We start from the raw sequence: 27615 nt of genomic DNA, 5'->3' as shown, positions 1-27615 counted from the left end.
GACCCTCTCTGATACTTGTCACAGCAGGTTATTATAACTTTCCTTTTCTCATGAACCTCCAAAGCCTTTACCTCCTTCACTTTTACATCCTATATTTATTAAGCTTTATTGATTCACAAGACTTCCTCCCTATTAGACATACCATGATATAGAAGCAATTTAAAAATACACCTCTTTTAACTCTTCTGATTGACAAACTTGAATAAGCTGGTATAGAAAGTTTAGATTATAAAAAAGCTCACTCATCATAGCTAAATTTGCTATGAATGAAATTATCAAATTATCTTCCTTAAATAACAGTTTTATCAAACGTTGTAACTACCACATTTCTTTTATGATGTGGATGTGTTCTAGTTTACATCACACACTTTTCAAATGCTGCCAGAACAAAGCACTTAAGAGAAGGTCATTTCTATCTCATTCTAGTTCCAAGAGCTTATAATTCCAAAAAGTCTTATTACAGTCTGTGAAGTGAAAACTTTGGTTTAATCATTACATATTCTAATGGATATTAGGCATTGCTTCATTATAAATAGCATTAGAAGATCAGATTAATTGTTCCATACATTACTATAGAAACATTTTTCTTGCATATGATAATGAATGAGAGTTAAACTCTGATTAATATTTTTCAAAAATTGCAATTTTGAGGCAGTATTAAATAACAGCTTTTCTGCTAAAATTCCAGAATCTAATAGTGCTTTGTAAAATGTACTTTGGGAAGTACTTATTTTATGAAGATAACTTATTTGTCTTTAAATGCAAATATCTGGAATATACCAATCACTTAAAAATAAATGATATATTTTGTAACTTCAGGTATACAAATTGAATTAATCACAATCCATGTTTCATGACACACTTATTGATCCATGCATGGTTCATTTTACTTAGTAAAATAGTTAAATAAATCCTACTATACCCATTATTCTCGGGGACACTTTCCCCCTTACACAAAAAGTATGGCCTCCCATTTTACAGTACATGGATATTCTCTTGGTAATCTTGTCTCCGTCACCCAGCCATTTATAAACAAACCATACTCATGCAAATACGAAAGAACATTAGTAGCACATTTAAAGTTTTCGAGAAACATAATCTAACTATATAGAGGCACATTTGACAGCTTAATTTCTATTCTTTCCAAAAACACAGGGGAGCAAGCAATGGTGAGATAAGTATCAAAATCCAGTAAGTCACAAAATCCAGGACCTTCGAAGCTGCTATTCAACTCCTGGTTATAGTTAACTCCTTAGGAAAAACAATTCATCCATCTACCCATCCTGTGTCTGTCACATTCCTGTTACAAAAAGGAGTAAATAGGTAGGAATAAAACCATGGACACTGGTTTTATTTTATTTTAGAAAGGCCACAGGATATAGAATTCTATAACATCTCTGGAGCACTTGCCCCAGAGGTAAGTCAGGGAGCTCATGGCATGAGCCCTGAGTTGAGAGTGGACATTTCTCCCAGCTTCCAATTGGTCACCTACAGCCCAACTAACATTTAGGTCCACAGATATGAACTGCTATTGGCTTAGCTATCTAAATGTTCTAAATTTCAGCAGGGATAGCAAGTGAATTAAAAGTATATGGTTTGTAAATAATATTTCTTTACTGAACAGAAACAAAAATAAAGTACAAGAACAAATAATACTGGCAAACGTTTATTTTACTTTTAAATTATTTCCTAAATTGTAATGATATAGAAACATACTTGAGAAAAAGAGCACATTAAATAAAAATTGAAGCCTCACTCTCATAATTAAATTAATTTTAAATCTTCATTTCTGTGACAACATAGAACCTTAATGTGGGCAGCTTAACAGGCATTATTATCAACTCAAGTTTTCAGAGATGTGTGCTACGTTACTGAGGCATTTTACAGTCTTGGTTCAGAAGATCACTGGGGCAGATTTGACATGTTAGTAATGATTACCATTTCCTTGACACCCTCTACCCTACATGAAACGGCACTCAGAATCACTCATTCATTTCAGGCCCAAGTAAACTGGCCTTTATACTCACAGAAATCATGAACATGTATGTAAGACTACTGCCTAGTCCTGATGACATAGACAGTCATAAAAGAAAAAGAATTTAGGCCCAGAATCTGATATGTCTTGGACATATGGATCATGCTTACAAAAAAGACCAATTAAACAGACATTTCCAAACAGAATCTTCAAAGCAAACAGAAGCTGTTTTCTTAAGCTTATGATGTACTTTACTACAGCACACAGCTTTCGTAAGTTTTAGAATTTTCCAGGTAAACACTCCAAAGCACACTTTTTACCAATAGTGGATGGAAATATTATATCCATTTCCTAGCTAAAACACTTTGGAGAAAAGGAAACTTTAAGACATATTACACTACGACAAGTGAATGAATGATAATACTGCAGCTAACCTAGTTAGACAGAACATTGAAAAAGAATCGAGTTCAATATTTATATACTTTGAGGGAAAAGTTTTGTTTCAGAAAAATATTTGGTAATTTCTGTTCAGTCGCATTAACAATATTGAAAAATCACCACTAAAGCAAACTGGATTCAAATTTAACACAATGGCATATGTTTTCCAACCTGTAATCAACACCAAGAAATAGCTCCCTTTGGTTATTAAAATCCTGGAAAGAAATTATAATTATCCCATCGGGGAATATGGCCTTCAAAACATGAGTACTTTATACATAACACTAGATTTCTAATCCCACTTTTCCTATTGATTTTCAAATTCCTTGAACAACAACAAAAAGCAGATAAATAAATGCTTTCATGGATGGAAGATTTCAATCAGGTTTGTTTAAATTATTTGTGTTCAGTAAAAAGTACGCAGTAATAATCTATATCAAATTTTATTAATGTAAATGAAGTTTTATTAAGTGAGGTAGGTTCCAGCTATATAGAACATAAAAAATATTTTTTTAACTTCAAAAGTGTACCACTTGACCCACTAATTCCACTCCTCCAAAAAGTAACTCCAATTTCACTCCAGAGACATGAAGACATGTCAACACAAAGATTTGTACAAGAATATAGCAGCTCCATTTACAATACCTAAAACTGGAAGCAACCCAAATATCCATCAACAGAAAAAGTGATAAACCAAACACAATGGTAATTCATACAATGAAAATACTACTCAGCAGTAAAAAGGAATAAACTACTGAACAGTCAACATCAATGAAACCTATGGAATTTAGAATGAGCTAAAGAAGCTAGACACAAAAAGAGTACGTGCCATATGATTTCATCTTATGAAGTTCTAGAAAATTCAAAATTAATCTATGATGATAACAATCAGAAAAGTAGTTGTCTCTGGATAAGAGGAAGAAATGGCCTGGGAAGGAAGCATGAGGGAACTTTCTAGGGTGATGTAAATGTTTTTTATCTTGACAAGGTGATGATTACACAGGTATATCTATTTGTCAAAATAGTACAGTTAAGATATGTACATTTAAATGTATGTACATTTTACCTTAAAAAAAAAAGACGCGCGCATTGTGAAAATGGGTGGAGGTGTGAGTGAAATAATTACAGCAGAATTTGATCTTTGTTAAAGCTGGGTGATGGGTATTGGCTTTTTTAAAACTATTCTATTACTTTCTATATATTTGACATTTTTCAAAATAAAAAGTTTAAATTATGTATCAGTGAAATATGTGATCAAAAAATTTTATGCTATGAAAATACACCTCTCAAAAGCTTTCTCTATATGCAGAAAACACTTACTAAAATCCATGGAGATCCCCTGTGTCTGTGCTTCACACAGAAAATTTGAAATGGAGCTCATTATTTTCTCCAGCTCCCTTCAACCCCACCCCCAGCATACCTCCCATCTAATGGCCCATCAGAGTGAATATGATATGCTTGTCTAAGCTACCACCAGCCCCCAGCCCCCAAATTAATTCTTCCCTGGCCCCTCAAATATTTATTTCTAACAAACATTGGTACAGATGGAGAAATCAGAGCTGCTGCATACACTGGAGAAAATAATTGATTTGATAGATCTCATTAGTCTTTATTCTCACTACCCCCTGAAGATGGTGTTTTGTAAGTTAATGAGAAAATGTAAATAAACTGTTTTTAAATCCTGATTTTTAAAATCTCATATTCAACTTTTTATTAACCTCAGGGTTTTTTTTTTTTTATTTCTCAGCAATACAAATAGACATAAATTTTCAGAATAATAAAATAAGGAGGATAGTAACCAAGGTCAATGTCTCTACTATGAACTGATATGCTCAGCATGTACCAGTTCCAAGTATGTCTTATTAGTTTTCAAGATTTTGCCTGAGAAAGGTCGTATAGTTTTTCACACAATATGTCCAAAGAATCAGAAGCACCATACACAGGCAAAGAATTAACTCAGGCTCAATCACAACTGTTTAAAGATACGTTAACACCCTCCTAGGTGATAAGAGGATGATAAGTACATTCGAATAAAGAATCTTCCTGACAGAACCTAATAATTGGATTCTGGTACTGGTATCAATCAATTCTCTATAGTCAACATAAGATAAAGAATGAAATTAGCTAATATTAAAGATCTAAAATTTATATACTTTATAACTTCTACTTACAAATATTTCTACCTAACATTTCTATATTTTGTATACACCCCCTACTAAATTCCAATGAAGAATTTCACAAGATAGTTATATAACAAATACTCAGAAAGTGAAAGCATTTAGTACATTCATTCATTCAGTCAGTCAGTCTTTCATTCAACAAACCTATGCGTGCCTATGCATACCAGGTACTTTTCTAGGCACTAGAAACATATGATAATTTAATATAATAGTGAACAAAACAAAGTTTATGCCCTCATAAACAGGCTTATAAGAAGGGCTGAGAATACTAAGTGTCATGGAGAACCACTAAAAAAGGGTATACAGATGGCTAATTTCATATAGCTGGTCAGGAAAGGGCTACCTTGGTAGTGAGCAAACCTGAAGGATGTGAAATTCCAGAATTCCAGGCAGAGAAAATGGCAAGGGTCAGAGCTGTGGGAGATGGCACGGGGAGGGGCAGACAGGGGATCTGGGCCTTTGCAGGCCATTTCCAGGATCTGGGCATCTCCTGTGAGAGAGATGGGAAGCAATGGGAGAACTGTGAGCAAAAAGGTCCTATTTAATGTTTTTAAAAAGATTGCTAGCTGTGTAAGGAAACTAGCAAAGGAAAAAAGGTTAAAGCAGGAAGACCAGTTCAATCTAGAGATCACAAAGCACGCAGAGAAATTCTTTAACTTCATTTGTTTATAGCTTGTGCTTCATTATATGACTTGATATTCCAATAACTAAAACAGCAATTACTTGCTTGCTTTCTTGTTTGCCACGGGCTTGGGGAGCTAGAGTTTTTAAGGGAAAGCAAGAGTCATCATATGTTACTTTTCAGGCTCTAGGCTAAACTATTGGATAGTGGTTCCTTTTTCTCAATCAATCGAATAGGTAAATAAGACAAAAAATGCTAGTTTCCCAAACAATCACCGTTTTCAAAAATATTCCCTCACAAACATCAGGAAACAAATATTTTATTGTGCACACTGTATACAAAAGATTTCATATTATTGCTGTTATTCATAACCCTCATCACAACGTATCTCTAGTATAGTATTCAAAGCCATTTAACTAATGTTCCTGAAAGATAAATCAAAATAAAAATATACTGCAAACTATAAAATCCATCAGTACTTTCTGACTTCTGTTTTGTATTTAATTTATGAAATCTCTGTCATATTGAAGATAGGCTCTCAATCCCTCTCCTGTCTTTAAGCTCCTTAAGTTTAGCAATAGCAAGTCTAACAACAGCCTCACCCAAACCATGCTATTAGCACTAGGTAAGAAAACCACCACACACTGCATACCTTTCAGGACTTGTAGCCACACTTGAGTGTTATTAATTGCTTGAAGAGGGTGTCAGAAACACACGCTTTCCTGCACACTTTGGTGATTTCATTCTTTGCTCAGAGCACTCTGACAAATTAAATCATCCTGGCTGTGTCTGAATCACAGCTGGCATGCCTGAATATTGCTCTTCGATGATGAGCAAGCAGTACAAAATAAGATGCTGATTCCACTCTTTAAAATCTCATTTTCAGCATTTTGTATAATGTTACTAGGCAGGATTTTAAAACAAAAATAAATGTTATAATATAATTCACTCTGTTTTTGCAGTAACGTAAGCCCTTTGCCAACAAATCAGTGGGTTTTTTTTTTTTTTCTTTCCAAATAGCAGGTGGCACCTACAGTAGGGAAAGGGAACCCGGGTTGGGTGGGGGTGGGGAGAGGCTATTAAAATGGATAATCCAGTTTTCTGCTTACCCGTGGGGCTTTTAAGGGGTAGAATGAGGCAGGAACTGAAGGGCCCTTACAGCTCCACATACTATAGTGTATTTCCTCACACCCTCACTGAAGTGTCAAGAATCTGCCTCATTAAGTTCCACTAACAAGTAAGGAGATTCCCCTCTCTGGGGGCCCGCTTTGCTGTATTAACATCACTACGGACTTTATCTTGTCAGTCCCCTCTCCCTTCCCCTTTCTTCAGTTACAAACTTCTATTTTCATTTTGTTTTGTTACATCTTATTATACAGACATTCAAGGCATTCTTGCAAACTGCATTGAACCCTTCCCAAGATAAGAGGTAAAAATAAATAATAAACCATTTCTTTCTCCATGTCTAAATTTAAATATTGCAGGCAGGAGGGGTGAAATGATGAAAAGGGGTGTGTGGGTGTCTATTGCAAGATTTTTCAGTCTCTAGGAGAGAAAAGGATAAAGAACAGAATACTAAAGGGATTTGAAAACCGAGTGTGTGTGTGTGTGTGTGTGTGTGTGTGTGTGTGTGTGTGTGTGTGTACAGTCAGGGCAGAGGGAAGAATTCAGGCAGAGGGGAGGGAGAAGAAAAGGATCAATCGAGGCAGTCACTCACCCCCACCCCTCCCGTACCCTCCCCACCCCACTGCAGTGCTCTGTGCTTCCCAGAAGGCTCTTCACCCACGGGGCAGATTCCTGAAACCACAGCAGAGCCCGAGTACTGGACAGGGAGATTGGAGAGACTGGGGAGACGGGGATGGGTAGGGAGAGGCGATGGGAAACAATCCGGCTAGGGAAGGAAGGGACCAGGAAGCCAGCGATGCTAAATGAGATCCCCGGCCGACACCGACAGGCAGGGAGGGCCAGGCTGCGGGACCTACCTGGAACGGTGACGGTGGAGGAAGCCCCGGGCACCTCTGGCCTCTCCCCCTCAGCCTCCTCTCGCTGCCGTTGCTGCTGCTGTTGCTGCTGGATGAGGCTGAGATCGGAGCGGCTGAGCTCGGCTCTGGCGGCCGCGGGGACCAGCCGCGCTTTCAGCAGCACCGCGGCCAGGCCAAGGAGCAGGGTGCAAGGGACGCGCCGGCTGAGCCTCGCCATGGCCGAGAGCCAGAGGGCCGCGGCGGCATATTGCGGGGCCCCGGGCGGCGGCGGGCGCCAGGGCTGCGGGCTCCGGCAGCGCCCGCTCGCTCCTCCTAGTGTTGTCTGCCTCGCACACCCTCCCCGGCAGGAGGAGGAGATCGGGAGGCGGCGGGGAAGCAGGAGGTGGAGGAGGACGTGAGCATCCTCGCGCACGTCACGCGCGGGGCGGGGCGGGGCGATCCGGGAGCCCTGGGCCGCCGCCCCGCGGTCACCTGCGGCCCCGCTGCTCCGGTGGGATGCGCTCCGAGCTGAGCGGGGTGGGGGCTGGCCTCCCAGGCTGAACGAGAAAGGAGGGCCTTTCTGGGGGCTGGTAGACCTTCATATCCTCCAGCCCCTACCGACGCCCCGGGAAATTTTGCAGAAAGTGGAATACAATTACCCCCACCTAATCCTAAAGTAGAAGAGAAGGGGATACATTGATTCCCCCCTACAGCACTTAACGCAGCACCAGGGGATCAAAAAGCCAGGGACTCTTTAACCGCGCAGGCTTTGCCGCATCACGGCCATCACTGATTAGCTAGAAATTAAACTGCAGCTCTCCAGCATTTTACTAAACTTCCTTTTTTTAGGCTCGTGGGAATTTCTTTCTGTATTATAAAATATTCTAAATTACATTTTGTCTAATTGTAGCCCACACTTCATTGTTCAAAAAATATTATACTAAATGAGTACCAGGCGTGTACTATGTGCTAGCATTTAGTCAGGTGTTTGGAAGAAGAAAGATACAGCCCTTGTATCCTAGGAGCTCACTGCCTGTTAGGACAGAGGAACATAAAAGCAAATTATAATCCAGTGCGGTGGTTGCCACTGGAGAAACACTGCAAAGTGCAGAGGTTGCAATGAATTGGAAGAAATTAACTATGTGGCATATGGAAGGAGGTTATGCAATCCTAGGAGAGGTAAGGTTTATAGAATAAGAGTTCCACACCGAGATGGGAGTAACCAGGTGGACTGAAAAGAGCTCTGTGTGTGTGTGTGTGTGTGTCTACGTGTGCAAAGCTCAGAGGTATTTAACAGGACAGTGTGCTTCCTGTGATCAATGATTGTGACAGAGCGACAGTGTTTTATATTGAAAAGTGGCAATCAGGCCATTAAAAACATAATAGCAAACATTATAGTATAGTGGTACCTCAGTTTTCGAACGTCTCTGTTGACGAACATTTAGGTTTACGAATGCCATAAATTTTATGGATCTATGGTATCATTAGATACTAAAATTCATGCTAAATTTGCTGTTTCAGGGGTTGATTTTAAAGGTCTGAAACTGATTAATCCATTTTGCATTACTTTCTATGGGAAAAGCACGCCTTGGTTTACGAACGTTTCAGAACTTGGTCTTCTGGAACGGATTATGTTTGAAAACCGAGGTACCACTGTACTTACTATGTGCCAGGCACTGTTCAAGTGACTTACATGTAACTCCTATAATAATCTTGGATGTTCTATCAGGAAATTTAAATTTACACTACTAGTGATTACGAAGTAGTGAAATCAATTAATCAGGAGGGGTGCTACCAGTCTGCATTTTAGAAGGATTATGTTGCTATCAGCAGAGAGGATGGATTGTAGAAGGATAGACCCGAGGAGAGGAGGCAGTGTTTGCCAAAGCCCTTGTGGAGATGCCAGAAGCTTGTGAGACTGAAAAGGACAGGAGAGGAGTGGGAAATTCTTTATGTAGAGCAAGAATCAACAGAGATGGTTGATTATTTGGGTGGAGAAGGGAGGAGAGAGATGGGTATGTCTAGTATGACACCCAAATTGCCAGAGTGATCCTCGGTGGCTGCTTATGACATCATCAAGATTATTAAATAATAATACTGACTGCAGAATAGGCGATAAGCCATGGTTTATCTAGTTGTAATCTCTTTGTATTTGGTGTGCTCCTGGGACATCTCACAGGACAATGTAAATGGGATCTGTGACATCACAACATCATTTACCATTATAGTTGATTCAGCTGATTTGACTGACCGGACAGTCTCTTTCCACCCTCACCATTCTTATGTATGTGCCTCCCAATGTTTCCAACTTGCTGGAAAAGAACAAACTTCTCAGTAGTAGAAAATTATTCTTTGATGAAGAGTATGAAAACAGTGCCTATATAACCACAAATTAAAACAATTAACAGGCATTGTTCGTACATTATCACATTATATCCTCAGAGCAATCCTACAAATTACCTCTCATTATCTTATTTAACAAATGGAAACATTGAAGATCAGAGAGGTTACTGACTTGCCCTAGGATACACTGATTATGTATACCATGTAACTTTACCTTTCTGCATTGTTCGGAACTTTTACCATGAGCTTGTACTGCTTTTTTTTTAAGTGATTTTAGACCCAATAAACTAGGTGGGTACAGAATCACTTGGAAAATAAATGCCAAAGTGAGGCCCCTACACTGAGTACCATTGTTCTGTTATGGCTTTGCCTCACCTGTGTGAGCAGAAGCTAGTGATAGGAAGCTGAATACAGAGATCTGTCTCATCAAGCTGTTTTTGTTGAATTTTCTCCCAACTTACCCCTCCCTACTACTGGAGAGAAGGAAGAAATGGAAATGACTCCAAAAGTCTGACTGGCAGATCCAGAGGAAAGGAATGCTGCCAGGATTTCTGTCATCCTGCCTTATGGTGGCCAAGTAATCATTAATATATTAGAAGCTGATCTTCTGGAGGCAAGCCACTGATTTTATGGCCTCCTGTAGAGGGTGGACATCAAATCCCTCAATACTATGAACAGTTGAAAGAGATTTTTGTCAGTCAAAACGGCTTTTAGATGACATTTAAACGCTCCATTATTCATAAATCTTATGCTTAATTTCTGTGCAATATACAAAAGCTATCAGATAATGATGTAATTAGGATTAGTGGATCAAAAAAGTTGGTCAGAGACATAAAAGTCAACATACCTTAAATATGTTTTAAACTGCTTATTTTACCTTAAATAAGTAAATGTATATTCACTTACTAAGCTTTTGATGTAGGTCCAAGACATATTTTCTTTTTACTCTCTAACCACATCCTAGGGTTTGAAGTCATAAACCACAATTAAAACGCACCTCTATGATTTGCAGGTTTAGTTTAAGTGGAGAAGTTCTTTAAAGGCATTGGCAAGCAATTTGAGTCCCAAATTCTTATTTTCAATTTTCCCCATATTTTCACAACTTTCTAACTCAATTAGTATTAAAATTAGTTTTCATAGAAAACCCTATTTTTTTTTTCAAATGTATGTTTCATCTATACTTTATAATACATAGAACTGGCAAAAACAAATTTGTGAACAATCACAACTGACTTTCAGCACACACATAAACAAACTGGTGGGGGCAAAACCAAGCAGACATTCAGGAAGGGATATCCTGCTATGTGCATGTGCCTCAGTGGCAGTCAGTGTAATTTACAAAGGAATGGAAGAGGAGCCAGGAAGTTATTTTCAAGTTCATAATCCATGATACTGTTCATGCTTAATACAATGTAATCATTAATACTGGCACTTCATTTTTATAAAAATACTACAGTACAAAACATACATGTATTATAGAATTCTTCTTCACTTAAGATCTACCAGCACCTCCCTATTGCTCTTAGCAGAAAGTCCAAAATCCCTAACCAGACTTACATCTTTTACACTCTACCACTCACTGCCCAAGCTCATCTTTTAACGAGAGAGAGAGAGAGAGAGAGAGAGAGAGAGAGAGAGAGAGAGAGAGAGAGAGAGAGAGAGAGAGACAGAGACAGAGACAGAGACAGAGACACAGAGAAAGAGAGAGAGATCTTTTAGTCCTTTGAACTAGATTTATTTGGGTTGCCCCTAGAGCTACCTTCACATATTGAGTTCTTCTGCCTGGAACTTGACTTCCTCACCTCTTTAACTGGCAAACTCCCATAAAGCCTGAACAGTTAGCTTAGATACTACTTCCTCCAGTATACATTTTCTGACACCCTTAGCTTTGATTAGGTGCCCCTGCTATGAGCTTGCATGACATCTCATATTTCCCCATAACACTCTATTTTAAAATGGGTATTGACTTGCTTGTACCCTAAATAGTGTAGATTCCACAAGTGCCAGAGCCATCATGTTCACAGCTGCCTACACTCCTATGACAGAGTCTAACATAAGAAGCAGAAGTGTTGCTTCTAGAGGAGGGCCCTAGAATCAGACTGCTCTGATATCTACCACTCACAACTATGTGATTTACACAAGACCAGCACCCACGGATCCAGGCTCCTGTGGACCCAGGGCCCAAGACTGCCTCCATGGACTCAGGCTCCCAGGCCATTCCCCACCACCACCATCCATCGACACCTGCAAATTAATCAGTGTGATACACCACATTAACAAAATGAAGGATAAATATATGATCATCTCAGTAGGTGCAAAAAAGCATTTGACAAAATTGCACACCATTTCATAATGAAGAAAAAAACTCTCCACAAATTAGATATTAAAGGAATGTACCTCAACATAAAGGCTATATACGACAAGCCCACAGCTAGCATCACACTCAATGGTGAAAGTTCAAAGCTTTTCTTCTAAAATCAGGAACAAGATGAAGATGCCCACTTTCATCACTTCTATTAAATACAGTACTGGAAGTCCGAGCCAAAGCAATTAGGCAAAAAAATATAATAAAAAAGCATCCAAATTAGAGACAAAGAAGAAAAAGTGTCTGTTGTAGATGGCGTTGATCTTAGATATAGAAAATCTTGACTCCACAAAAACTGTTAGAATTAATCAATAAATTAAGTAAAATTGCAGGATACAAATTTAACATACAAAAATTAGTTGTTTTTACATACTAACAATGAATTATGTGAAAAAAAGAAGTTAAGAGAAAAAATTCCCACTTAAAATAGCATAAAAGAAACAAACAACAAAAAAACCTTTGGAATAAATTTAACCAAATGGGAAAGATTTGTACACTGAAAACTATAAAACATTGATGGAAGAAATTAAAGAAGACATAAATAGATGGAGAAATATCCCTTGTTCATGGATTGGAAGAATCAATATTGTTAAAATATCCATACTACCCAAAGCTATCTATAGATTCAGTGCAATCCCTATCAAAATTCCAATGGCAGTGTTCACAAAAATAGAAAAAATAAATCCTAACATTCATATAGAACCACAAAAGAATGTGAATAGCCAAAGCAATCTTGAGCAAAAAGAACAAAGCTGGAGATGTTACACTACCTGATTTCAAAATACACTCCAAAGTCCTAGTAGTCAAAACAGTATTATACTGATATAAAAACAGATATATAGACTAATGGAACAGAAGAGGGAGCCCAGAAATAAATCCACACATTTATGGTCAATTGACCTTTGGAAACCACTGGAGATCCACAAGTTTCTTGTGAATTTTATATCAGCAGAAACATTGCCAGCTTAGTCTAAAAAGGACAGAGTACAAAAATGAAAAAAAGTATATTGTATTGGACCCACAAGATTTTACCAGTACTCAGCTGCAAACATGTGCTAAATTTCATGGGGGGAAACAGACGATCCAGTGTGAAGTCATGAGTCACAGAGAATTACTTACAGAGTTGGAAACCAAATGGAGTTTGCTTAGGACTGTGACTTTTTTTCTTCTTTGAACAAGAATGTCTATAATTATCATATGCCTGTCCCACCATGTTATGGAGCAGATAACTTGTTTCTTTAGTTTCATAGCTCCACGTATAGAGAGGAATTGTACCCCAGGATGGTTCATAATCCAAACCTTACCCTACCTAATTTAGATAATTTAGATGATGAGATTTAGGCATTCAAGCTGATGAGGTAAACCCCTTCTAATTTGTGGTTTTCAGGAATTAGACCATGATGTGCACAGTTAATGTGTTTTTGTGACTGTCCTGTTTGGGGTTCATTGAGCTTCCAAAATTATAGGGTGCGTTTTAAAATTAAATTTGGAAGCATTTTGGCTTCCAATATTTTATCTGACACATTTTCTCTCTGTAAGACTCCATGTATACCTAGTTAGATTGTCCCACGGGTCATTGAAACTGTTCATTTATTTATTTTTTAATCTTTACTTATTTATTTTTGCCCTCTGTGTTTCACTTTGGATGAATTCTATTCATCTATCTAACACAATTCTTTTTTTGTTACCTTTTTTCAGATAACTAACACTCCTAAGAATTCAGATGTCTAGAGAAATATGTCACCTCAATGAGGTCATCCTTTTAGTGCATTATTGCTTGCGTATGTGATTAAAAAAAAAATAAAAACAACATCGTAGAAGGAAAATATAGTCTATACACAAAAGTGGCACAATATACTCGTTTATTGTACAGTCACAAGTTACACATTGGAAACTACAGAGAACACTACCAGTTTTCACAAATTCAAATCAAGTTAGCAAATGACAAATTTTAGAACACACTCATTTTATGTCTCACCCAATGTGGGTGATCACAAGAGAAGCTAAATAAAGAAAATTTACTTTCTATGTTACTTAGGTAGCAAACTAATTTGATATACACAGGTTCCAACTTACTTTAAGAGATTTCAAAGTGTTTCAGAACTAATAGGGAATAGTTCATGTCCAGCCTGAAATAAAATGTAGAATGGACCTTTTAGGGGTAAATAACTTCATTTGTATTTCCACAGCAGAATCACTCCTGCTAACAAAAATATTAATAAATCTCCATCTAGATTAGTTTTACTAAATTAATGACTTTGAAATTATCTGTATTTGGTTATATTGCACTTGAGAACAATGATAACAAAAACTAAAGATTCAGTACCTCTCCCAAGAAATTCATTATGTATCAGAAATTACAATGAAATACAAGCATATATGCATGCTGCACGTCGTTAGGTTCATCATTCAAACTAACTACCAACAAGTTAAAAGGGATACTCTCCAAAACACTGAGTGTTACGTCATTTCATTCATCATTTTTGATCCTATATTCAATTTTCAAACTTTATATATATTTTTTCTTATTTATCAAACTACCACATATACAAGCTATCCAAGAGAACAAACAAGATGACACTGAGATAGGCAATGGTCATGCACAGGTATTCCAAAAATGACTTATTCTTCACCACACTCGGCACTACATTCCACAACATGGGAACATCTATCAACTTACAAATTCTCTTTGCCTTATAAAAACCAGTGGATCTCTTATATACTATAATTTTGCCACATAAACCTCTTTCTTAGGGTCATGGTTCACTATTAATCTTTCACAGCCCTCGTAAAGAAGCCAGTATAGTCTCTTTAACTAAATTTAAATTTCCTCTTTATATAAATATAAAGTAATGATAAGAATTTACTATGAATAAGTAGTTTCATTACACAGGTAGAATTGTGGCACTAATATGTTGATTAATTGCTTTATACTTCAAAATTATTAAGAACTTAATCAGAATTATAATAATAATCACAAGCGAAAGGTAAAGGGAAGAAAAGAATATTTCTCACATAAATGTTTTTCAAAATATCAATTCTGAAATAAATGCCTATATAAGAAATCAACAATCGTATCAATATTTCTTACCAATATCAAATGCTTTAAATATTCTCTACCTCACTCATGTGTATTTAAACTGAATCAGATTATAAGAATTTTATACTAAAAATTGATTTTAATTCTCAATAAATCACACAGTAGTATTTAAAATATTTGAAAATTAAAATAGTTTTCATAGGATTATTTTTTTGACATTTTAACCAAATATATTCACATGCTACTTTAGGGTAAAAAGAATCCCAACATTTTCCCAAACATTTTTGTCAAAAAGTAGGCTTTTAAATTATACTGCTACCATATTTTTTAAGGGTATAAACTTTCATTTTTTTCAAAGAAAATACTATTGCCTAAGATTACATTTCATAAAGGCAATTTAAAATAGCATGTTAATTGCCAATAACATCTTTCAATCTCCTATACAAGATTATAGAGGCCATAGAAAGAATAGATTGTGCAAAAGCAAATACAAACTTTTTTTCCCAAAGAGTGAATTTCTACCCAATACATATTTTCAGGAATGATTGCTATTAGGTGGGAAAACACGTAGGGTGAAAGTTGTTATAGAACAACTTAATGACTGTCTGGTGGCAGGCCCTAGGATAAAAATACTTTTTTCTTTAAAAAAATTTATTGGTAATAAAAATACTTATTGTATATGACTAAGATCTCTTAAGCTACTAATAAAATCTATATTACAAAATCTATTAATTTTGAAATTCACTAAAGTTAAATATATGTTCTTGTCAATGTTCTAACTTGTATAACTCACCTACATGTGCCTTTATTTTATGACGATAGCCATTTATGTAGGGAATTATAACACAAGACATGGCAAGATAAATTTCAATTATTTTTAAAATGTAAAAAAATATTCAATTATTTAAGGGAAATACTCATCACTGTCTAATGAAGACAGTAGTTAAAAAGCTATTAAACCCTCAAATTCTAATGCATAACATGATGCAATTGCACAAAAATAGGTATAATTAAGTCATCCCCAGGTTTTGAGGAACTGCGAATAAATTTTCTAGAGGAATATGTGATTTATCACCCTACAGACATATAAAACTACAACTTGCCACCTGTGCAGCTTTTATAAAAATAATTGTAGAAAATTTACAATAAACCCAAGAAAGTTTTGAAAGGTTTCCAGTAACTTGAATTGATTATAAAAGTACCTTTTAGAAGTCATTTTGATAGCTGAGACTGGTTTTACATATTACACCTTGCTCAAAATGAGGTAATATCCATGTGAGTAGCATCAGGTTATTGCGAGAAGTAAACCAGTGAGCTACTTTAAGGATTTTAATTCCAAGCATTTCCCATGGGGCTGAGGGGTTGGGTGCAGGTTGCTATAAGTTGTAAAGATCCCTCACTGATCTTGACCTGTTCTCAGTAACAGTTTGGGGAATATAAGAAAAAATACATATATAGGAGGAAAATAAATTAATCCCAACTAAAAACTCTTGCTCTAATTTAAGAACATACTATTACTAAGCAACTCCATCAAAGAACTACCAACATGGTTTTTAAATTTAAATGCTTTTTTTTTTTTTTTTGTATTGTAAATGGCCAGATGAATACCATGGGATAAATGTACTTTGGAAATGATTTCCAACTCTATCTGGCTTTAGGCATCATGATGTTTAGCTGAAATAAAGCTATTACACAAAAAAGGCACTCTTGATTATAAAACTAATTTTAATCCTTGGCTTAAAGGATTTGAAATACAACTGACACAAATTAAAATGTAACAAAATGGATTGTAGATTAAATATAAAAGAAATTTAACCACCTGTACCCAATTTTCATATTAAAACAAAATACTGTACCTATGCTATTATAGAGAGAATTTTGATGGGGTCAAGTTGTTTCTTGTTTGTTTGTTTGTTTGTTTTTTAAGTTTACCAGAAAGTGGCATTAAAATCTAAGATCATGCAGTTTAAAGTATTTAGTAGCTTGAAAACTAAATTGTAGTGTGTAATGCGTATTAGCATTAAGTATCTGTACAAAAGAAGTGGATGCTAAGGTCCAGAATTGGATTGCTTTAGAATAACAACAACAACAAATAACAAAATCCAACATTCAAACCAGAAATAGTAATTGTAAAAGGTACTATTTTACATAAAGTGGTAACTCAAGCACTACCTGTCTTATGTACATTGAAGAACACTTGAAATTTTTATTATTTAAATACCTAAAAACACACGTCAGTGAACGTGTATTAAATATATGTCTGAACTTATTTATAATGAGACGGTTGACAAATATTGCTCTCATTTTGTGGTTAATACCAATGGGCACCATCAGCAGTAAAGGCTTGGAATTGGATTCCTCATGAAGGGACTGAAATCTATAATGACCTTGGTAATTCTAATGGGTTAGGATATAGCATAACTTAAAAAAACAAAAAAAATCACAGTTAAGTTTCTGAATTTCCTTCACCATTTTCATGAGGTTGAAGCTGTTCCCTTTCTTGTTCTTCTTGAGGTGGCCGAACACGTTTAAAAAAGCCCATCTGTCAGTTGAAGAAAAACTTACATTACTGCCACATCAATGAAGAATATTAAAAGTATTTTAAGTGAGTATGCTATCACCAAGAAAATTTAAATGGCAATTACAATTTTTCTTCCTTCAAGTGATACATAACGCTCATCATGCATCATTATTAAAGATCCTCTTCCTCCTTTCCTGCCTTCTTTTCCATCCTCCTTCTTTCCCTCCCTCTTCCATCTTTTCTTCTGCTTCTCCCCTCCCTCCCTCTCTTCCTAAGTCCATTACTTACCCTGTACATCACAAACACCAAAACAGCCAGTAACAACAATCCTGCCAGAACTGCTAAAATGATCACCCACACAGGTACAGGCATGGGTGCTGGCTGAATGCCCCAGGTGACATTAGTGGTAACCTGCCAGGGGAGAAAAAGGTTGTGAGTTTTAAAATAGTTCAACATGAATGTCTACTATACTTTATTTTAATGGTATTCATATAATTTTCTTTTCCTGTGTATGATAACCTATGATTATATATATCTGGTATCAATAGCAGGCACATAGCTGCATAAAACTCTCAATAACAGGTGAACTTCTGGTCACCTCTGAAATAATTTTTAGATAATCCAATCCAGTTTATGATGTATTGGTCCCATTTTTAATCTTCAAATTAAGACCTTTAAAATGCCTTCACTTCTTGCAGAAAATTCCAAAATTCCCCACCCCCCAAATTTAGTATATACTAAGAATCTCTTACATATGACAAGATGCTAAAGTAAAAGGTCTACCTTTAATAATTCTGGGGTGGGGGAGTAAAATAATATTATTAAACTAAGTTATAACCCTATCAAATAACTCTTAATTACTCTAAAATTATCAAAATAGTATAACTGCCATTATTTAAAATAAAATAAAAATATCTATAGCATTAAACTGAGTGTGCCTATTCCATTTCCTCAAATCAATAACTTACTAATGTAGAGTTGAAGATATCCTCAATTGGAAGGTTCTTATAAGGAAACTCGATGACATTAAATGAAGCAGACGACTTCAAAGAGTATGAATGATTCTGGTTTTCCTTCTGTATGGAAGTAACAATTAAATGATTTCCTAGATATCACACTTTTTTTACTTCTTTGAAAAAAAGGATAAGTTTGCTAAATGCTGCATCTGTCCACTTACATTCATAAAGGTCTCGGTCCACAGCAGAGACTTTACATACAAGATTGCACTCTTTCCTCTGTCTAATCGCCCAACCTGGCAGACAATCTTCAAGCATTCAGCAATTCCACAACCCTGCCCAAACAAGGTATATGTTTACAAGAAAAGGTCATTCTATCATCTTGTTAATGTTTGAAAATCAGACATTTTAGTCATTTCATGTGAAGGCCAGAGATGTTTAAAATGTACAATATTAGGCTCTATGAATAATTTGTTATAGAAGGATAATATCTATAATATTAAAAGATTTATTTTTATGGTTAGAATTCAACATTCTTCTGAGAATCTATCGCTAGATTCTCAAAATTCTGGGCAAACCCAGACAATGATTTTAGTAAGACATGAAAATCAGACCACAATACCCCTGTGGGAAAGAAAACGAAACAGAGTGAATCTTTAACAGTTATTCCATGTCAGACCTGTAAAAATCAAGTGGCATGATGATGGTCTTTGCTACATTCAGGGTTTTTATCAGTGACTTGAAGGTAGGCAGCCAAAAATAACACATATTTCCATCTTCTAGGTGCTGGCCAAAACGCATTAGGCATGTCATATGCGTACACCTTGCAACAATGCTATCTAGTAAATGGTGCCTCCAGTTGATGACTAGGAATAGAAGTGACCTTTCTTGACCTGATAAAAGGCATTTTGGAAAAATCCACAGCTAGCATCATATTCAATGGTGAAAGAATGAATGGTTTCCCTCTAAGATCAAGAACAAAATTAAGTTGCTGACTTACTACACTTCTTTAACATTGTTTAGAAGGTTCTAGCCAGTGCAATTAAACAAGAAAAAAAAATTAAATAAATGCTGTTTCTATTCACAGATGACAGGATCTTACATCTACAAAAATCTAAAGAATCCACAATAAAACTATTAGAGCTAATAAACAAGCACAGAAAAGGTGCAGAATACAAGATTAATATATAAACGTGAGTTGTATTTCTATATACTAGCACTGAAAAAAAACTGAAAATGAAATTAAATAATCACTTTAAATTAATTCAAAATTAAGAAACCTATGTAAAACAGCATTGAAAAGAAAAAAATACATAGAAATAATTTAATCAAGGAAGTGTGAAACATGTACAATGAACACTATAAAATATTTCTGGAAGAAATTAAAGGAGACTTAAATAAACAGAAGATATCTAATGTTCAAGAACTGAAAGACTTAATATTAAGATGGCAACACTCAAATTGATAAACAGGCCCAGTATAATCTCTATCAAAATTCCAACTATCTTTTTTATAGAATGGACAAGTGATCCTAAAATTCATGTGATATTTTATATGAATATAAATTTATAAGGAAACCCAAATAACCGAAACATCTTGAAAAAGAAGAAAATGTTGGAGGACACAGTTCCCAATTTGCAAACTAACTGCAGAGCTACAATATTCAAACAATTTGGTATTGGCATAAGGATACATGCATAGATCAGTGGAATAGAACTGGAAGTCCAGAAATGAACCCATACGTTTCTGGTCAATTCATTTTCAACAAAGCTGCCAAGACCATTCAACACGGAGAGACAGTCTTTTCAACAAATGATGCTGGAACAACCGGATAGCCACACACAAAAGAATGAATCTGGGACCCTACTTCACACCACATTAAAAATTTTAAGTTAATATGGATCAGAAATGCAAATCTAAGAGTGAAAAGTATGAAACTTAGAGAACCAGAAAACTGGTCAAGCATGATGCTCAGGTTTTGGACAGAGAATGGAGTTGCAATTCACTAAAATGTGGAACATTGTAGAAAGAGCAGAGTTGGGAAAACTCAAGGGTATGTTCTTAGAATTAAGTTTAAGATTTCTACCGTGTTTCCCCAAAAATAAGACCTAGCCAGACAATCAGCTCTAAATGTGTCTTTTGGAACAAAAATTAATATAACATCTGATATATGTTTTATTATACTGTACTGTATTGTACTGTACTGTACTGTGTTGTATTGTATTATAAAAGATCCGGTCTTATATTATAGTAAAATAAGACTGGGTCTTATATTAATTTTTGCTCCAAAAGACGCATTAGAGCTGATTATCTGGCTAGGTCTTATTTTCATGGAAACATGGTATTACATACCTAAGAGGAGTTCCAACAGAAGTTTGGAAAATATAAACCAAAGCCATCCACACAGAGGTGGTATTTACAGCCACCATAGTGAGTAAGATCATCTAGTGCAGCCTGTCTAACTGAACATCATACTGATGGAATCATCAGTATGGACATACTCACCCTTCTCAAAATAGTCACCACTAGTCACATGTGGCTATTGAACACCTGAAATGTGGCTGGTGTCTACAATACTGGACAGCATAGATCTAATGAATGAATGCTGGTGGAGCAGATGAAAATTGGAGCCCTGAGCCCTGGAATCCCCTATAATGGTTACAGGTTTGAAAGTGAAGACTAAGAACAAGTAGCCAGTTGTGGTAGAACCAGTAGGTGGAGAACCAGAAGAGAACAGTGTCCTAGAAGTGCATGAAGAGTGTTTCACAAAAGAGGAAAGATTTATTGTGCCAAAAGTCACTGAGTGGTTGAACTGATGAGAATTTGCTGATGTGAAAATAACTGGTGATTGCTAAGGAACATAATAAACACTATACCAAAGTTCTCTGTTAGTTGATGGTTTGCAAAATTTCAAAATCTTAACTGATATGCAACTTTTTAACAGTATTGTTATTACATAGGCCAACTCAGCAAAAGTTAACCATAATGCTAATTTTTCTTGTAATGTATTTTTGTTGAGGCCTTCTGGGTTTTTCCTGCAGTACTCTTCTAAAGCCTCAAAGATTAGGGTGAGGCCACGAAACAGGTCAGATGAAGGAGTGTAGTCACACCAAAAAGTTGGAACATAAAGTATTTTTTTTTTAGCAATCTACAAAAATAGATCATTTGAAGAATATCTGGCATTAATGTGACAACGACAAGGGAAGTAATAAGACTGAATGGTATAAAAATATATGTAGTTCTTTCAAGCACAGCTGTTGTTATTTTTGAAATGTTCTTTGGCATCAGTTCTATAATCACATATTTTTAAACGTTTAAAGTGCTTGTTGTCGAAATGGCGCTTACCAAAGTGTGAATGTCTCCTTCACTCTGGGTGAGATCCCGCTTAGTGACGAGATGGTTCCGGTCCCCTTGCCCAGCAACTGTGTCATTCTTTTCAGTTGTTTGTGAATTTGAGACCTATGGTTACATTCATACACATGATAAATAATAATGGAAAACATTTTACATTGACATTTCGGCATAAACTGTGATGTGTGATTAATACATAGTGACTGAAAATTTGGTATGACAGAAAATTCACTACTTAATATATTCGGTGAAAAGCGCAGAAAATAGAGTCCTTAATATGTAGAAAAAAGTTACCTTTGCCTAGCCATGACTTTGCTCTCCTTACATAGCCTAGAGGGGAAACTGACAAAATATACTGAAAGAGCCTGAAATTTCACAGTGTACATCTGTAAGAAATGTCAGTCATGAGTATATATTTTTTTGGTTTTCTTAACTTTCCTTAGTCCAAATAGTGCAATAGCTTCTTATTCAACCAATGTGCTAGGGTGGAGATGACTATATTCAAAAGTATACAGAATTCCATACAATAACATTTTTTTAGGTCACGTAAGTTAAGAGAGCCAGCACTAAAATGTTGTATCCTATCCCAAGGACAAAAATTTCAAGGATACCCTAGACACAATATTACATGTGGATAAATCACAATGTGATGGAACCAAAGTCAATCTGGGTCACTTAAGAATATCTCCTAAGGCTCACTAAACACCACATAAAAATACGGTTCACTGGGACTTCACAGAATTTGTACTTGCTCATTATACAAATAAACAATTGAATCCTCACTGTACTGATTATAAACTATTTTTACAGAATGGGTTTGTGGATTAAAATACTCGTCTTATTTCATGTATTTCTTTTGTAGGTTTAGGGAAAAAAAGCAATAAAATATTATCATAATGAAAAACTGCTACTAAGCACATTACCTTAATTCTCAAAGGGTTGATCTCCATGTCTGAAGTGCAGTTCATTGGCCCATCGATATCGTATTGGAGGATGTATAACAAAGTGTTATTGTTATATTTGTAAGGCCACTGAAGATTCAGCATTGCCTTGCTGAATGAACTTGGACCATTGTTTCTCAGCTAATGAGGAAAAGAAAATGTAAATGCTTTCGGCAAAAATCTATTCTATAATCTTTCCTCTACATCAACTTTAGGAATCATTAGCAACAAGATTTGAAACAGCAGAGTATTCATACTTATTACAATATTACAACATGACTGTTATTACGCAAAAGAGATCAAACTCAACCTTTTCCTCTAGTGTGTAGGGCAGTATGTGTCAGGATGAAAATATAAACCAAAAAGGAAAATACAAAAAAGTTATTGACAAAAGATGGCATAGAAAATTTTCTTTCAGCAGAAACAAAATTTTGATGATCCTGCTATAGGCATTTTCGATTTTTAGTCAGAACTGCAAAATGTCCATGTGGAAGTACTCAATGACCTATTGCTTTATTCAAGTAGAACTAATTGGTTTTAAACAACAATTTGTATAAACTGCTTTCTTTAACCACTTGAAGCTACCTGTCTAATAAAAACAAATTTAAGAATAATAGGGGGAAAAATTCAAGGAAATCGCTGGTGCATACTTCAACTGTGCAGAATTTACATAAAACTTAAACAGACTTATTTTTTTTTTAAAGGAGCTTATCTCTTTGTTGGCTCTCTACCAGGAATCAGTTAAATCCAACAGCCACAAACCTCATAGATGTGCTGAATAACTGGTCCAACATCTTCTTCTGTCTCAGGGTTCACCTTGTGCTCCCAATTTGGAATCGGAAGAAAGATATGATCAGGACTTGAGACTCTAAATAATGACCAAAGAAAACCTACCATGAATATCAAAATGATACGGTCAACTTATTTTTAAGAATACCCTGTATTGAAATGAATAAAATCAGAACTAATAAAAAAATCACTACATATTTAAAAGAAACAAAACATATATATGTATGTGTACACACACACACACACACACACACACACACACACACAAGACTTAGTGGAATCTAATGTAACAGGTGAATTGATGTCAATTTGTGTAAAAGTTCAGTACACTTATTTTGTGCTTGCCACTGGCATGTCTGGTTTATACCCAAAAATATATTTGGGGCTTTCGAATACACACCTAGGAACTTCTTTCTTTAGAAGCTACAGCTCCAGCAGCAAAACCACCACTAAACATGGAGTGCTTACTATCCAAAAAAAGCTAGAGGGCCTAGTAGTTACTTTAAAAATGTAACTACTTTTTAAAGTAGTTTAAATCATGAGAATGAGATACTCAACTCGGTAATCATACTGACCCTCTTATCTCAACAGCAGCTAAAACAGCAAGGTCAACTCTGTAAGATACAACTGGGCTTACTTTGTCAAAAAGATTGGAGCTGAAAAAGAAAAAAGATATATTTAGGACTGAATTGTGCATAATGATCATCAAAATCATAGAGAGGCAAATGGAGTGACACTAAAAATGAAAAAATTAAAAGCAACAAAGAAATGAAAAATATGTAAATCAAAACAATTATTTTCATAGCATTTAATTCCAAGATAATGGACAAGTTCTACTTCTTAACAGGTTTTGTCTCACAAACTCCAAACTGACAATAAAATTATTCTTATGTCATAAATATTGATTTTGAAAAATGGTATAATCAAGTACTTAAATTTTAGTCTCTTTTATTCCATAATATTTAAAATACATCACATAATATATTTATACCAAATAATATTTCCTCAATGTTATTATAAATTGAAAAAGTTCTGTTTATACCTCTGGATTTGTAAATCAAATTTCACAGAAGTATCCATCTCTGATTGCTGGTGCACACTGAAACGGAGACCAGCTAAGAGCTGAAGAAGGAAGAAAAGATGGTAGTTAAGAGTTGGTTAAAACAGTGTCTAATTAATGGAAATTCAAATCCAATGTCCAAATAAAAAAGAGTGTTCTAAAACAGGGATTTTCTGAGCTTACAATAAAACTGAAAGTATTCTAACAAAAATTATTAAATCTGCTTACATCAAATCTCTTTAATTTATGATTATGATACCTGGGCCAATCCATAACAGAGCCTATTTAACAAGTTATTAATTATATATCCTCGTAATATTATCTTTCTGAAAACTACAGAAGTAAATGTTTGTTGAGCCAATGAAAGCACAATAATCACACAATGATTTGATTATAGGAAGCTAACAACTGAACTTGTGCTAATGGAGCCAGAAGGAAGAAATGGCTTTCTGACAAGAGTAAGAGAACTTCAAAAGAAGGCATGAGTAGGGCCAGAACCAGAATTTCTCCATACTGCTCACAACTCAATCAACACCAAACATCCTAACTTGTGCAGGTGGAAAATTGTTAAAATGAACTGAGCTACAAGATAAGAGATAGCAAGCTTCTTGGGGATCATATATGACACATAAAAAGGTATTTCCGAGAAACTTCACCTAACTGCCTTCCACTTTACAAAGACTGGAGCTGGACATTTGAAACAATCTGGAATTATCTGTACTGAATGAGCTGTGAGTGGGAACGCTAGAGAGAATGAGAAAATGAAAAAATAAAGACTATGTTCACTTGCTAATGAAACATTGTGTTAAATATATGTGAAAAAATGGAATTCAGGGTACTTTGGTCAGGCCCTCTTACCGAAGAGTTCACACATTTGAAATAATGAGTTTTAATGGAAAATATACGTCAAGAAATATGGCACATTTAATTTTTATTTGAAATATATTTGATATATAACACTGTGTAAATTTAAGGTATACAACATGTTGATTTGATACATTTATATAAATTGTAATATGATTGCAGTGATAGTTAGCACCTCCATCATATCACATATTTCTCTTTTGTGGTTGAAATACTTAAGCTCTAGTCTCTTAGCAAGTTTGATGATTATAATATTGTCTGTAATCACTATGCTGAGAAGTAGATCTCTAGGACTTATTTACTACTAGTTGTAAGTTTGTGACCTTTAACAACATCTAACAAGAGAGATGTTGTTAAAGGGTAAATATGGAATATTTAGCTCCAGATTATCACAGATCTTCAAACTCCAATGTCTGAGTCTACTGAAAAAGTAACACAAAATATAGTGCCAATGTTCCTTGATACTAGGAATTTTGCAAAGTGTATTTTGTTTACTTTTTAGAGGATTTGGGAAGCTCCCCGTTCTTCTCAAGCTCCTGGGCTACCTTCTCCACTAGCTGAAGGGGAGCCTGATTCAATCACAGTGCTCTTTGACCATGTTTTGGACAACCATACAGATTTCAAGTTAATGAGAGAATTCTATCTCACCTAAGAATGACAGTATTTGTCAGGGCAGCTTCGAGGATTCATTAAAACATTGCTTTAAAACATCAAAGTTATAATTTCAGTCCTTAGTTTAAACCACGTTCTCATCCATTTACCAAAATGAAGGCAGTGTGAAGACCAGCTTACTGAGCACAGTGTAATAGCACAACCCATTATTTCAGTATTTTAGTCAAAACTAAATAAAACTCTGCTAATCACTGCACTCTAAATCAAAACCAATTTAAAGACACTATTTTGAAGTATTTATTTAAAAAATTACCATGGACAAACCCACAGAAAATTGTGCTATTTTCTTTAGAGGAAAAAAATATCCATTTAATTAAAATGGCTTACTTGAGTTCCAGCCTTCATTGGGTTTCCAAGGTCACATACCACCTGGCGGGTTTGGTTTTCTGTCTTAAATGCACAGGAAAGCCTTGCTAAGGCCTTTGATAGAAAAAGAAAAATATTTGAAAGGAAAATAAATTAATGACCACACACACACACACAAAAAGCAGAAGCCATAAGACTGTAAGTTCCTAGACAATACTATGCATTTGGATATTTAATTTTCTTGTTTTACAAAGCAAATACATCTATCTGAGCAAATGGGGAGTAAGGGAAAAGCCAGAATTGTGTATAATGCCACATATGAATGTAAAAGTATTTCTGAAAGATCCCTTGAGGACTTAGATACATAACCATATTACCTCTGACAAATTATCTGATGAAAAGGCTTAGACACTTTATCTGTCTGACCTCATTTCAGGCACTTAGCTAGCAATTCTAAACATGTCCTATCAATGCATTACGCAAAGTATTAAGCTTGAAAGGAATTATGTAAGATAGGCACTCTACTGTCTAGCAATTTAGCCTTGGGTAGAATGGCTAAGCTTGCACTACACTAAATAGGGGAGCAGCTCATAAATGTTAACAAGACCTATGAGTGTATTTCGATTTTTAAAGAGGCAGTTTGCTTACTTCACTGTTGCGGACAACCCCGATGAAATCAGCCTGTGGGGGGATGGAAACAATGAGCTCAGCTTCATAGGCTCCTTCTCCTTGGTTCTGAGCCTTAACAATCAACGTCAGTGGGTTGTCGTCCCCAACATAGATCTTCTTCTGATCTCTACAAGTTAATACAAATCTGGACAATGAAAAAGACTGCATGGGGAGAGAATGACTGCTCAAAGAAACAAGAGATAAATATACAGATGACAAGTTCAACAGTGTCTCAAGATATTTTAAGACTACTTCACAGCTCAACAGAAAACTGGAAATAACCCAGTGGTACAAATCCAGTGCTTCTCTAAGTAAAAGAAAACAGTGATGCCATTTGTATATCACTATCACTCATTACTATTACTGAAGGAATTTTATATTTCTTAGTATGTACTTACTAATTCTCTGATCTTTTTCCAAAAAGCTGAATTAATCATGTCATGATTCTCACAATATTCTTAATAATTAACTTATGTATCATATAAATAGTAATCAGATTCCCTTAGTTAAGGGTATATTAATAATAAAATGTACCTTTAAGAGGATATAATATTACTTTATA

At 35.5% G+C, this 27615-nt stretch overlaps 2 protein-coding genes across 5 annotated transcripts in view; both read right to left on the bottom strand.

Annotated features, from left to right (window-relative positions):
• FAM171B (family with sequence similarity 171 member B) overlaps nt 1–7552 on the bottom strand; it is a 64597-nt gene extending 57045 nt beyond the window's left edge. The window contains exons 1-2 of one of the 2 annotated variants that reach the window (XM_081052318.1): nt 5868–5971; nt 4954–5083 (exon numbers count right to left, since the gene is read on the bottom strand). In XM_081052318.1, the coding sequence (XP_080908444.1) occupies nt 4954–5080 (127 nt within the window). In that variant the 5' untranslated portion in view covers nt 5081–5083; nt 5868–5971. Of the gene's footprint in view, nt 1–4953; nt 5084–5867; nt 5972–7197 lie in introns of those variants that run through there. The other variant, XM_081052317.1, reaches the window with a different exon arrangement.
• A 6176-nt stretch (nt 7553–13728) lies between these two features.
• ITGAV (integrin subunit alpha V) overlaps nt 13729–27615 on the bottom strand; it is a 76554-nt gene continuing 62667 nt past the window's right edge. For 2 of the 3 annotated variants that reach the window (XM_081052313.1, XM_081052314.1), the window contains exons 20-30: nt 27033–27180; nt 26406–26498; nt 24525–24604; nt 24058–24138; nt 23456–23561; nt 22676–22834; nt 21747–21860; nt 18623–18736; nt 18414–18521; nt 17734–17856; nt 15254–17466 (exon numbers count right to left, since the gene is read on the bottom strand). In XM_081052313.1, the coding sequence (XP_080908439.1) occupies nt 17371–17466; nt 17734–17856; nt 18414–18521; nt 18623–18736; nt 21747–21860; nt 22676–22834; nt 23456–23561; nt 24058–24138; nt 24525–24604; nt 26406–26498; nt 27033–27180 (1222 nt within the window). In that variant the 3' untranslated portion in view covers nt 15254–17370. Of the gene's footprint in view, nt 14014–15253; nt 17467–17733; nt 17857–18413; nt 18522–18622; nt 18737–21746; nt 21861–22675; nt 22835–23455; nt 23562–24057; nt 24139–24524; nt 24605–26405; nt 26499–27032; nt 27181–27615 lie in introns of those variants that run through there. The other variant, XM_081052315.1, reaches the window with a different exon arrangement.

The sequence above is a fragment of the Rhinolophus hipposideros genome (genome assembly GCF_964194185.1).
Source record: "Rhinolophus hipposideros genome assembly, chromosome: 6".
In the NCBI taxonomy this organism is placed as follows: Eukaryota; Metazoa; Chordata; class Mammalia; order Chiroptera; family Rhinolophidae; genus Rhinolophus; species Rhinolophus hipposideros.
Note: the sequence above shows the minus strand (reverse complement) of the source record. Positions and strands in the feature narration are given on the sequence as shown.